Source organism: Juglans microcarpa x Juglans regia, chromosome 3S, assembly GCF_004785595.1.
Source record: "Juglans microcarpa x Juglans regia isolate MS1-56 chromosome 3S, Jm3101_v1.0, whole genome shotgun sequence".
Lineage (NCBI taxonomy): Eukaryota > Viridiplantae > Streptophyta > Magnoliopsida > Fagales > Juglandaceae > Juglans > Juglans microcarpa x Juglans regia.
This window is the reverse complement of record NC_054599.1, coordinates 1,258,629-1,273,406: the sequence shown is the minus strand read 5'-3', so window position 1 is coordinate 1,273,406 and position 14,778 is coordinate 1,258,629. Positions and strand designations below refer to the sequence as shown.

General features: G+C 36.7%; 1 protein-coding gene across 1 annotated transcript in view; it reads right to left on the bottom strand.

Moving 5' to 3' along the window:
• Positions 1 to 14,570, bottom strand: part of LOC121257827 (cyclic nucleotide-gated ion channel 1-like) — a 102,738-nt gene extending 88,168 nt beyond the window's left edge. The window contains exons 1-4 of the mRNA XM_041159077.1: positions 14,223 to 14,570; positions 13,892 to 13,961; positions 12,668 to 12,954; positions 12,163 to 12,211 (exon numbers count right to left, since the gene is read on the bottom strand). Of these exons, the coding sequence (XP_041015011.1) occupies positions 12,163 to 12,211; positions 12,668 to 12,954; positions 13,892 to 13,961; positions 14,223 to 14,570 (754 nt within the window). The remainder of the gene's footprint in view (positions 1 to 12,162; positions 12,212 to 12,667; positions 12,955 to 13,891; positions 13,962 to 14,222) is intronic.
• Between the last annotated feature and the right edge of the window lie 208 nt (positions 14,571 to 14,778).

Genomic DNA, 14,778 nt, shown 5'->3' with positions numbered 1-14,778 from the left:
AAGAAGGCCGTAATGCTTCGGCAAACATCTTTTTGGTTCTATGGGTAACACAGTTAGTTTTTCCTCCCTTTCTAAATTACTTCAAGACATGGTTCGTCTGTTTTCTATGGATCCTGTAGGTATTCCTTCCTTTTGGCATTAAACTTTTAGTTTCGTCTGATTATACTAGTTTTTTCTAGGTATATATATATATATATATATATATATATATATATATATGTATATATATGTATATATATTATATCTATTATAGGTGTCAGGTTTTGAGATTTTTGTAACGCCCTGCTCCTCTTTGTATACGGTATTTCTCACGAAGTGTTTTTAAATAAGTTTATGATTTTTTTATATCAATGGCCCTAGCATGACCCTTAATTAAAAGGTCTGATCGTCTAATGAGTTTTTAAAAAATCATTCGCTTCAATCTTCAAATGCAAACATCACGGGCAGAAAACACAGCACAAACCATTCTTCCTGGAGTTGGTAGCAAACATATATAATTAGGTGCCGTTTAGATAATGAATTGAGATGATAATTGAATATTAAATAAAATATTATTAAAATAATATTATTTTTAATATTATTATTATTTTAATATTTAAAAAACTTGAATTATTTATTATATTTTATGTGAAAATTTAAAAGAATAATAATAATAAGATGAGATTAAATAATTTCACTATCCAAACAGGCTGGCATCAAATACTAGCTAGTGGAAATAATGATTCATTTCATGTCTCACATTTTACACTTAATTGTTTTCGTTTATTTTAATGAGTATTACTTATATTGAGTTATTTGAAATTTACCGTTCAAATAGTTATCTTGATGTGACACCACTTTTGGTTTATTAAAAAGAAAACTAAAAATTATATTTGAGATAAAAAATCGTCCGAAAACATAAAAAGGATGAAAACTAAATTAGCTCTGAACTTCCCTCTCTATCACTTTTGTATTGTTGTTTTTTTATTTATTTTATTTTTTTAATAAATCATGTGACACTGTATGGTAATGTTACATCAAGAGAGTCATAAGTTGTAGCATGATTCTAATTTAAAATGACACGCAGCACCAAAGGGTCCTAAACATACATGGAGCACCGTGACTTTCAAATTTTGAGACAACCCAGCGAACCCCGATCATAGACCTTTACCCATTTTTACTCCCAAGTCAACTAACCCAGCTGAACGTGTTACTGTAACATAGGGAAGATATAACTTACCCACTTTCCCAGCAAATAAAAAATATTAAAAAATGCAATTTGCTAATTTACTAAACCTAGTAATAAAAGATTATACTAAAATATTAAATGTTAATTTCTTGACCAAGGAGTACAGGAGATTATAGCATTATCTATGAACTTTCGTTTTAAGCAAATAAATTATGAAGTTACACATAGGGGTGAATTAACTGTACATGATGATTAGAGTACATTTAGGGCGTTATGAGGGTCTTTTCAAATGTATAAGCATGGAAAACTCAATTTTTGTAGGACGCCCCTCTCTCTAGACCAAAACGCTATACCTTCTCTTTACACTTTCACTACAGATCCGGCTAGAGGGGGTGGTAGCTTCGGAGACCATTGACTAGCACACGCCCCTCCATTGTGTTGCCCAACCAGCATCTACAAGACCACCAAATGCAGCGCCAAACGAAGCGGCAAGTTGCTTGCTTGAGTGGTTTAAAGTTTTGGGAGACTTTCGGCAAGTGGTTCTCACGTGCCACCAGGAAGCCCTCTGCCGATGCCACGAGCGGCTCTTCTGGGGTTTGTGAGTCTGGGACTTCCAAGATCGACCGTTGATTTTTCTCCTAGAATGGCGCATGTACTGCACTCACCACAACAACCTCTTGGAGCACTATTTTTCTAGTTTTTGCAGTGGTTTCCCATTATATTTTATTTCATGTGTCTTTACTTTTTAGAAAAATAAAAATCCAAAACATTGTGCCTTCAGACCTTCATCCGAATGGAGTGGTCCCCCCTTCCGCTTAGGCGGTGCTTATGGTGGAGTTGGTACACCCTACTCCGCTTAGTCAGGGTATGGGATTTTGTCGCCCGATTACTATTAACTCTGTCATGGATAAAATTGTGCAAGACAAATCTTTTAGACTTAGGTCTTTAGAGATCTGTAGTCTGGACTAAACCATGTCAGTCATGGAAGTGTGTTGCGAAGCTATTAACGTTTGTAACTGACTTGTTTTTAAGTCAAATTTGTATGTCCTTTATTATGAATAGAATGTTGTCTGTTATTATAAAAAAATTATTATAAAAAAAAAGCATAGAAAACTCAGTGTGCTTGGAGATGATGAGATACGTCCTATCCACGGAGAATATATGAATCATTTTCACCAAATCATGTGCATGTAATAGTTTTACCTAGCTAGGAGACTACGATTACAAGGAACATTTTGATCTAAGTTCCAATATTCATCAGATGACAAAGTCATCGACATGAAAATTTTGTTAATTGTTAAATATTGAAACAATACTCCTTGGATTTAACTTTAGAAAAATCTTATTGTCAAGCCGGTACATAGAGTGCACCTATCAAATGTTTATATGTTACAATGTGTTGCACCCAGTAGCGTTAGATATGGCTATTTCACTCTGGAATCCTTTAAAAAGAATCTATATATTCGAAGTCCGTTGATTGTACTTCGTCAACCCAAGGGTTACCATTCCAATTTAAGCACTTCAGAGTGCAAAGAGGAGTTCCACCAAAATATTCCACATCCTAGCATTGGGGTTGTGACAAAACTATTTCTTTTTATGCACAATCCGAAATCATGTGACATGCAACCATGTAACTTTCATGCAACAATGTCATGTATTTATGCCATATACCAAGAGTGCATCATGTGTATAGCTTGAAAGAATTAGAACATGCTGAAACATATATTTGTATATCACGTATGAAAGCTCATGAACAAGCATATACCATTTCTCTAAACTCCAAACAAGTCATTTGAACCAATAATTTAAAAAGCAACATTTGAGCATAGCTTGCACATATACAATACGAATTGTTCACATCGTGTTTTGCACACTTTTGGGCCAAGCTCCGACAATTCAGGTATTCGAAAACAAGCCCTGCACAAAAAAAAATATATATATATATTGCGGCTTTGAGAGGGCAGCCTTGGGGCCAAGTAACCTTCGATGCCTAAGTTCGTAAATATTCTTGAAGTGTAGTAAATAAATAAGAGAGGCTAGGAATTAGAGAGAGTATTCTCATACTTGGGATTAGCTATTTATACTAAAAGTCTGAAGTGTAAATCATGCGTGTTTTCATGAAGTATGGGTTCTCTGTACTGTTTCTTTTGTCAGAGGCTTTAAATGCGACGTGGCTCTGTAACGGTGTCATTAATGTGGCGTGTTTGACCAGGTGGCGAAGCCACTAATGCGGCGTAGTTCTCCAACCTTTTCCTCTTAGTCTGTCTTGCTCCCGGTTCGTCCATGCCTTCTCTGTCAGAAGATCAATGGTTCTTCGTGTATCACGCCAGCTGTGTGGGCGGGCACTCGAGAATTAGACACTACCCGAGGGGTTCCAGATTGATGAGTCTCATCCCATGCAGCACCATCCCTCCTACACGCCATGCACAAAGGATTCACCTAGTCAGCCGAGTTTGTGGCTTTCTATCTTGGGCTGGGCTTGATAGGGCCCTTTGGGCCTTGAGGGAAAATCCCCTTACACAAATCATAGTATGTAACAAGTAGCAATTCTATAATCTAGTTTGAACAACCAAAATGTAGAGTTTACCCATAAACATAAATAAATTATCCAAGAATAAGTTAGGGACTAACTTACAAACCTTCAAAAGTATTTTCCGACAATCAAGCAAGTTGAAAGTGTATGTTTCAATCATTAGACTATTGAAAGCAACAATACTTCAAACCAAACATGCACTTCGTGTTTTAGGGTTTGGGCTTTCTAACCCTAATCGGTTCTAAGGTTTCTTTTATCACCTCGTGGCCCTTGCCTTGCCTTAAGCCTTATAGACTTATGCCTTGAGGAAACCGTAGGCCGAATGGTATTAGCATTCCCCTTATTTGGTAGAAACCATACTGGTTCGGCGATAGTTGGTCCTTGTAACCCTAATGGCCATTTGTGTACCTTGGTTGAAAAGAGCATACTTGTGTGTGTATAACAACCCGATGGTCGAAATTTTCTTGAAGATGTGTAAGGATTTCTAACTTATGGTTTACTAGAAGGAAAACCTTCATGGAAATCCTAGTGGTGGCCGAATGTGACCTAACTCTACATGGGTTCCTTCATTTCCATTTTGTCATTGATGATTCTGGTTCCTTGAGAAGAAAAACCCAAGACAACTCATACTCAATAAGATTAAGCATGGTTGCCTCATCATGGTCGAACCAAGTACTCCATTAATCCCATGAGACTCACAACAAAGCCATAGCACACATCCCTCAACTCTCTTAAGCAAATCTCTTCAACCCAAAAACCCTTGCAAGTGCATGTGTGTTCATGAGAAGAGAATGAGATAGAAGCTTGAAGATTCTCACTGTGCAAACCTCCCCAACGTGGTGTCTTCAATTTCCCTCCTATTCTTGTGCGAAGAGAGTGTTTGGATGAAAGGAAAATAGTGTTTGGTTTTCTTCTAGAGTGGACGAGATAGAGAGGAGAAGAGGGAATGAACTCTAAAAATTAAACAAATGACCTTTGATATTCCTTTAAAGTGTGAAAAGGGCGCCGACCATTAATGCCCTCTATTTATACTCTTTGTTCTACACTTATTCTCTCTCCCATCATTACCTATTTTTGGAAAAATGAAAGGTCTTCAAAAGTTCCTTGCATGGGCACCAAGTGGTCCTTTCTTCTTGCTCTAGCTGAAAACACTTTTCCCTTTCCCCTTCCCCTTCATCATAGTGCTTCTTGGGAACTTAAGGGACCCTCCTTGCATGGTACACATGTGGCGTGACCAATGGTGGACCTACGTTGTATTAAGGGGGGGCCAAAAGTTTTTGAAAACATAAAATGCCCCTACATTTTATACATAATTCTACAAATATAGAAAATGACCTCCCAAAACAAATTATAATCTCCATATGTTGTCTAATTTTTTTTTAAATTTTCAATATACCTATAAATATCTCTCTCCAATTTTTTTATAGTCCCAAAATTTTGTTTAATTTCTATATCTTATCTATTTTCAAGAATGTGGTTTTTCCAAAACTAAAATTAAAACTAATTTTAGGAAAAATAATAAACTTATTAATATCGATCCCAAAGTTTTTTGTTGTAGAATATTGGGTTTCTTAATATGGAATCCAAAGTGAAAATACAAGAAAAATTATTTAAGGTCGATGATCTATATAAAAAATAGTTTGCAGTTATGTTTTCATGATTTTTCAATCTCTTTTTAATTTACATAAGAGAAATGATGTTTGAAGTCTTAGAATATGTATGCTTCGCCCACTCCCTTCAAAAAAATTAGATAAATCTAGGACCCACATGAAAATAATTATTTTTTAATGGTGGACCCCATTTTTTTTTCAAAGAGAGTGCATATATAGAGCTTGCACACCCTAAGACTATATCTAGCATTACTCTTTACACAGTAGAAAAGTTGGCCCCCCTCGACACAATTGCTGGTTCCACCACTGGGGTGACCGAACTTCCAGACCTTCGCCCATCCATTTTTGTGACCCGACCCAATATTTCTAAATTTGAAATATTGATAATTTTTATTACGCCTAAATTATACTTAATAGGCCATATTGGATAAGCTCACAAGCTATAAATTATTGAGATTAATTAAGAGTTTTAATTCGGCTCTATAATTAGGTTAAATCCCATTAAATATTTATTGAACAAATTAGACTTCTTTTAGAATTTGAAGATCGGCCATTAGAAATTTATTTTAATTTAAAATCATCACTGATTGACATCCCTTACACAGTCTCAGCCACTACCAATTCTACATTAAATGAACTACTAGATCATATTTTTAAATTCAAAATCTCTTCTAGAATGATCGCGACTGAGTCCAACTCAAACTCGAACTCACCGGCACCCTCTCCCAAATCTCTCTATAAATATCTTCCCTTTTGTGTGTTATTTAGAAAAACCATAAACCTCCGTAAGTGCAGCGGTTGAACCCAAGATACCCAGTCCTGCATCTCACATGTCCCATGTTCACCACACCAATAGCCGACTGTCTCATTCCTCTAACAACATCCCTCATGTTTTTTCTCTCTTTCTAGTTCACGTGATCGATTTCATACCAAAAATATTGGATTAACGTTGTAAGGTAAGTAGTTTGATCATAAATTAGGATTAGCATAGGTTAGCTACTTATACATATCATTATTAAAACCAGTTCTTTGGAAGCCAATGTTTACGTACCACGCATGTCATGATATTTGCAAGCACGTCATTCATCATGTTTCATTTTGCAGATTATAGTTATGTATGTATTATGTATCTCACGTTGCATAAGACACGTAAGCTTTTATAAGATCAAGTGTAAGATAAGTTCAAAACAGTTAATCAGATGGTCATTTAGATGCATGGTACAAATGCGATTATGGGTGGATGTGCAACCCACAGAGTTAAACGTGGTCCACCATAGTATATATTTAGGGTGGGCAGCGGGACCCCACACCCCACTGCCCCACCCCCATTCACCCTGCCCCCACATGGTGGGGCAGGCATCCCTGCCCCGCATCTAGCCCTCTAGGGGGGCGAGAGGTGGGTAGGGCCCAACCCCGCCCTCATTTCCGCTACCCTGCACCTTTTTTTTAAAAGAAAAAATATAAATAGATAAATATTTATTATTTGTATTGTATAAATATAGTAATATGTATTAAGTAGGACTTTTACTTAATACTTTATGTAAGTTGTAGTTTAGTAGGGTGATGCTTTTATATATTGCCTTGACAATACAAGTAGTCTCACACTTAAGCAGCATGAGACTCTTGTATTACACTACAACTTACACAAGATATGTACAAGCAAATTTAAAAACTATATAATTTTTAAATTATAGTCATATTTACAAATTTAAATTTATAATTTGAGTCCCCAAATGTGCTTTTGATCATTGTTAGACCTATGAATATTTTTTGAACCTAGTGTAATGTAGTCTATTATTGAAGTGGGCATGGCGGATTGGGAGTCCATCCTGCACCCAGGCATGCGGGGCAGATGGTGGGAAGAGGGCTATCCCGCACCGTATGATGCAAGTAGCACCCCTAGTATATACTATTAGCGGCTCCCCTTATGGGTTCGGTGCATAACTTTGTACATAGAGTTAAGTGTTTGGACCAGTATGATAAGATAAGTCAAATAAGCCAAGATAAGTCATACATGTCATAAGCATATTTATGAATGATCATGATTTTAAGTTCTCAGCATGGAATATTTTATGAAAAACCTTATGGAGATAGAACTATAGGACAGGACTTGGTCAAGGGAGACGTGACAATGGCCTAAATAATGTACAGAGATTTAAGTTATGATTTTTATAGCTCGAATTTTGAGAAATTTTAATAAATGCTTCCGCACACTCTCTTTTATGATATCAATACTTTTAATAAAGAATAATTGTATTATAAGGAATCTTTGTACATGGAGTTTCCTTTAGAAGAAAAAATAAATATATTTTTAGCGCAGGTTCAATAGTAGCACTCTGGTCCCGAAAATTTTTAAAAATGACTTTATTTTTAACCATGGAGAGTGGGGTGTTACAATTTTGTATCTAGATACAATGAACCTAAGGGAAAGGCAACGCATGGTTGCCAAATGGCATGAGGTGGGCATGTGGCTCTTGCCATACCCAAAATCCCTGGTCTTCTATCAAAGATTCTTCTAGATGCCATCATGAGTGGCATGTAGCTCTTCCAAAACCGATCTTGTAACGCCCCGTGTCTAGATGGGCCAGAGAGTTACTACCTGTCGCCTAAAATCATCTTTCACAATACAAATAGGATATTCCAAAAGACTCCATAAACAAAACCTCATCTATTTTCAAAGACTCCATAAATATAAATTCATCTAATTTCACCAAATATACATATGTATGCCTTTATAAATCATCAAAATAATAATCTAACAAATAATTCGACAACTTCTTAAGACTTAATAACAGTGTCAACATCCTAATAAACCAAATCAATAGAACAAATCAATCGACTGAATAATAGTCTTTAGTAATCTCAGTACTTATTCCCTACACTCAACAATCTTGCCCCGCTTCCTATTCTCGATCCTCAGCTAAAACGTTCAATTCATCTGAAAAATATTGTGGAGATAAGAAAGTGAATTATCAACAATTTAGTAAGCAGAGAACATATACTAATATATAAACATAAGCATTTATAGAGTTTAGAATGCAGAACAAAAACATATTATCAAAATATCAGAGTAACTGTTCAAGCCTGTGGTTAACCATATTCAAATTCAAAAACAAAATCATTTGGCATAATATAACTGAGTATCATCATCATATCATATCAAAGCATCATCATCATATCATATCAAAGAATCATCATCATATCATATCATATCATATCAAAGCATCATCATTATATCATATCATATTAAAGCATTATCATCATATCATATCATATCAGAGCGTCATATCATAATAGAGGTCATGTGTTAACCCCCGTGTTAAGGTTGTGCATGTATGCGGTTAACCAAGCAAAACCTATCATTGTCCGTCACCCAAGGTGATATACTCAGAACAGATACCACTATTATATCTTGTGGCGGGGTCAGAGGCCACTAATATGGTTAACCACTATTATATCTTGTGGCAGGGCCTTCTGTCCAAGTGGCACCTTTTACTTATTCCCAAGCCCTAAATTCCTATTGGGCAAAAAATAACTAAGTGTTGGGCTTCTCCTTGGCTTGGGCGCCTATTGCACCAACCCAACGTAGTATAAGTCAATCTCACACTCTTATCCTTCTCAAACCATTGGGATTAAATCCATCTAGATCAAAAATGAAAAATAAAAATAAGGATCTAGCTTAGACCGAGTTGTCACATTTGCCTCTCACCACAACAACGAGTATGCCTCCCACCGTAGCAGAGCAATTGAGATCTGCCTCCCACCACAGCAGCATGATCGAGAATTGCCTCCCACCACAACAACGCAGTTGAGTACGCCTCCCGCCACAGTAAAACGGTCGAGATCTACCTCCTGCCACAATAGCGCAGTTGAGCAGCGCGGTCTAGTATGCCTGCTGCAAAACCAATGCATCGAGAACCTCTCTTACCGAGTCTAGTCCCACTCGAGCACACGGGTTGCCCCTCAATATAGTCGAGCATCTCCTACAGCAATGCCCAATGCTCTTGCACTCGCGCTTGGTGATCAACGGGTGATGACACTCCCTTGAGTACTCGCCCACAAATTCGGGTGACCTCAAACTTGTAATCTGCGATCAATTGATTATGACACTCCCTTGAGTGCATCACTACTCACCCACAAAGCCAAGTTCCCTCACACACGCACTTGCCGATCAACGATTGATGAAACCCCTTGAGTGCCTCACTCCTCGCCCACAAAGTTGGGTGCCCTCGTACTTGGTGATCAACGGTGATGCCGCTCCCTCGAGTGCATCACCCATTGCCCATAGCGCGGTCGAGCTCATTTCTCACCTAACTTAAAAGCTTTGTGCCCTTGCACTCGTGTTTGGAAGTCAAAGGATGATGATACTCCCTTGAGTGCATCACTCCTCACCCATTAGTATGGTTGAGCTCATCTACTGGCTAACTTAAAAGTCGAGTGCCCTCGCACTCACACTTGTCGATCAAAGGATGATCCCATTGAGCCACTCCCTTGAATACCTCACTCCTCGCCCATTAATACGATCAAGCTCATCTCCCGCGTCCCATAAAACTCGAGTTTTCTTACATTTGCACTTGGCCATCAACGCCAGCACGACCGAGCATCTTCTCTAATAAATGTTGAGTGTTGACACTCGTGTCACAACTATCTCATGTAGGTTGCCTTTGGAAATGAGTTGACGGGTTCAACAACTGTCTAAAATGGACCCAGAGAGACAATGGGCTCCCTAACCATCTAAGTGTAGGTTGTGATGAGCACACCCTAACTTCCAAACAACAAATTGCCACAATGGGCAAAAAATCCACTAGCATTGACAAATACAAAAAAGTTAATAAATAGGAAAATGCGTGCACTTTGTTCACGATAAACAGTCACTTGTGACCCTCTAAACACTCGATATCATGATAACATTCACGCAAGGCCTTCTTGTTGAATGAATCAACCTTAAGAATTGTTGGTATCTGTTGGGTATAAACTAAACAACCAAGAATCAAGCCATGTGATAAGGCCAAGTAGAGATAAGGCAATTAAGTTGATTCAATCACGTAAAAGGAAATGATTTCACAAGGCAAATATGTCTCAATTACTCCAAGGAAGGAAACCTCTATAAAGGGAGAGAATCTCCTCAGATTTAAGAAGACTACATTATGCACAGAGACTCAAAAAAAATATTCTCTCTTCAGGATGATAACATTTTCTTCAACATCCAAAATTTCTAAAATCCTCCAGTGTATTAGAGAAAGGTGAGGCAATAAGAGACTGTACAACCACTCAACATAATGGATTTTACCTTCAAACGATCCTTGGATGTAGGTTTTTATGTTGAACCACATAAATCTTTTTGTCTCTCTCTCTTTATTTATATTTTATGTATTTATTTACTGTTTATTCTTATGGATGAATGTTCGAGTGCTGGTTCGACATCCAAACCACCATCTAGGACTTTTAACTACATCATCGTCACCCAAATCACCTCTGTGGGCGGGTGATGACTCTTTTCTCATGTTCTAGCTTGTTTTGCAAATTTATGTTGTAACAGATTAGATAAAAATGTTGAATATTTGAAATTGAAAATTGTTTTGCTTTTGAGTGATGTTTGGGAATGAAATTATGAGAAATTTTGATATGAGACTCAACTCATTTTCCAAGCACGGTCAACTATTTTCGGCAAATAATATTTTTGTTAAATATTTTGGTCAACTATTTTTGGTGATATTACCGCGTAACAGGGATACTATTTCCAGCTAATATCTCATTATTTACGGCAAAACAAATCGTAAAAAATAATTTATTATTTGCGACTATTTTTTATTTTCGCTGCCAAATATATAGCATTTAAGACAGAACTAAAGCGATGACAAGAAAAAGTCGCAGAAAATATATATTTTGGCGAGTTTACCAAAAAAAATTAGTATTCTTGTAGTGCTATTGGTAATTGAGAGTGAGCATGCAGTGTTTTGAGGGTGCGAGTCTATGTTTACAACTGTGTATATATATATATATATATAATTAATTGGATAATGGTGCAAAGTATAAAAATGCATTTCCAATAATTTGAGGGTGCGAATCTACTTTTTCCTTTCTCAAATTCATGATAATGTGCAGCAATATAATTAGCGATTTTATTTATTATTATGCAAATATATATTTATGGTTTCCTACTCTTTTAACAACTCAATATTAAGATCAAGCGACTAGCAAGTTAATTAACTACTTAAAAGAATGAGTACAGTATTTAATCCACAATATAATACAAGCCGGCCTATTGAACAAACTATATATTGTATGTCTTTCAACAAAGAGCATTAATAGCATCTGATAACACTAGATTAATTGTTAAGTGGTATATATTGTTATCTAAACTTGGGGAGCTGTCGATGGTGGCGACATTAGCCAACTACATGGGCAGAATTGGTAATCTCATTCTAGTACTTAATGAGGATGCAGGATGGCATTGCGGCGCCGTGCTGCTTGGATGGATGAAGCTGCAAAATGTTTCAATTGTTCCGAGTTAGAATGGGTGATGTGGCTGAACTTACTAAATCTTCACCAGTATTGAGACATCATATCCTTAAGTTCGCCAACCATAAGACAAAAAGCTTCTACTTTTGTATGACATTTAAGAGTCGTTGTTGATAAGGGAAGGTCGGATAGTTCGGGGGTTTCCAACACCCACTCTACAAGATTTCTTCCGAATATGTCACCTTTCTTAAGACAATCAGTTTTACCGTCATGATTACTTGTATACGTCCACACAATTCATTTCACCACGAAGATCATCGCATCCCGTGGTTCTCCCTCTCAAACAATGTAGCTGTTTTGATTGTACTGCACTTGCTTGAGAAACTTACAAGTGATCTCATACAACAATTCTTCACTTTCATTTTCAAATATTGGCACCTGCATGTTCACAAACAATCGACAAGATTAATTAACAATAAGCATGATATATACCAACTTCTACGAGATGGACATTAGTGCATCATGTACCTTTTCGAAGCAAACAGGTCAATGCAAAAACAGACCATGCAAAATCTAGTAACCATACTTATCATCTTTGATTGATGTGACACATTTTTAAGTAGATTATTTAAATGAAAAACCATTTAAAATATGACAACAGTAATTGGTGTGATTGAGGATCATGAATAATGTCAAATAAATGTCGTTATAAAAATGGCATTTCTCTAAATGTAAGTCTTAACTAAATAACTAAACCACTATATCGATCTATCATCTTACTAATTACTATGCATTTGATTAATTTTGAAGATCTTTTTACGGGAAAATAATTGAGATTTTCACTTGAATGATTTTTTTGGTTAAGCATAAAATGGCGGAGGGATCGAAACTCACTGTCCTTAGCAGGGGCAAGCAGAGATGCTGCTTAATCAATCTTCCAAGTGGTGTGGGAAGATGAGGGAATGGATTCTCTGTATCAATATCTTTCTTTTGATCTTCGAGTATTAATGGTGTCACATAGCTCTTGATTATGTGTTTTAACTGGTAAGAGAGTCCGATTGTGCTTATCCAAGACTCGATGCCACGTAATTTAGTTCTAATGATCTTTGCCTTATCCTCCTCATCCATATCTGTCAAGCAGTAACGCTTATATGTCTCCAACTTGAGCTTAGAATTAGACACTACAAGAAATTTGATTTTTAGGGACGAAATTTGTTAGGGACGAAATTCATTTTTGGAAACATTTCATCTTCAAAAATGCCTGAGCTACTAAATTCATTCGAACTGAAAAATATCCATTCGAACAAGATATTTTGTGACGAACAAAATCGTCTCTAGAAAAGAAAATTGTTGGAACGGAACAAAATAGATTCAAACATGGAATTAATGTCCTTTCGAACAATATATAATCTGTTTGAATAATAATATTGGCTGGAAATTAATTTATTTTTCCCAGAAAAAGTTAATAACTGTTCGAACTTAAATTTTCTTGTTCGAACGGACATTTTTCAATTAATTTTTTTATTAGTATGGATTTATGCATATATTTTTTGTATTAAAGTAATAAATATTTTTTTCCATTATTTTGTTATAATTTTCAAACTATAAAAATGTGTATCTATTATATATTATGATTTGCGGTGAGTTAAAATATTTATAAATTCATAAATTAATTTTATGTAATTAACTTCAAAATTTTATAGTGATTTCTTTTATGTTAAATTTATATAAATATAACTTTAAAAATAGTATCATTTTTTATATTATCATGAACGGTAAGTAAAATAAAAAAAAATAAACAAAGTAGTAAACATGAAAAATAAAAACCATACATTAATTACATCTCAAATATATAATGTTCAATACAACATAAAAAAGTAAAATAATAACTAAAACGATCATTGGGTCCTTAGTAGATGAACATCTTCTTACAACATTTTAATAGATCATTCTAGATTTCTAAGCTTCTCCATGATGGGCTGAATGAACTCCACAAACAGAGCTCGTACCTGATCCAAAGTAGTCCCAAGAGGCTGTCTCTCAACCACGGTAGCACTACTAGAAGCTGGATCTGTGGGAGGATCACTAGGCTATTCTGGTACAGTCTTCCGCAAGTACCTCTTGCTCTTGTTGAATGTGATGTTGTTAAGGGGCCACATCTGTGGCGACCTCCGCTCAGTGGCCGACACTATAACCCCCAATTGGAGTAGGAGATTAGATATCAGCAGTACAAATGGTAGACTACCTTCACTGAAAAAGCGTGACTCCGATCGAATGCGGAGGAATAAATACAATGCCAGATCAATGGGATCCCCCCGTGCTATCCGCAGCAAAAATATGGCTCGATCAATCCCGACATCAGTCTTTTTTTTTTTTTTGGATCGATGTTACAGCCAACAATCAAATTAAGCATTCTGAAAAATGCTATACAATTGGCCTGTCGGATTACCTTGCTCCCATCATATGGAGGAGCCAATAGGTCTCGCACAAGCTGACGCATCTGACCGTCTGTGAGACCATCATCAGGTAGATTCTCATCCTCACTACCATCCGAACTAGTATCCGAGTCTACATTCGGGGCTAACGTGGAGGATGCGGCCGGTGAGTCGGAATCATATGGTGCAGCCGCTGATCCCCGTGTAGCCACTGCATGATATGCGTCGGCCACGCGCGGGATGTTAAGGAAGTTAGCAATAATGCTAGGAGAGAAATTAATACTCACTCCCCGGACCGATAGGGTGTAGGACAAAGCATCAGCGCTAAGTTCTCCCATGGCACAGTAGAACTCAACGACCATCTCTGGATATGCAATCCCCCACTGCTCACAAATCGGTATCCATCTTCGCTCGGTGAAGATGGACTGTATGCTCCGTCCCTCCCATGAAACATCAGAGAAGTCAGACAAAATGTAGCCACAAATCGGTATATATATTATGGCTGGCAGAGAGTGAATAATTATGTGAAAAGGTACATGAATCTTATTTAGTTGCAAAACCTCGATTTTT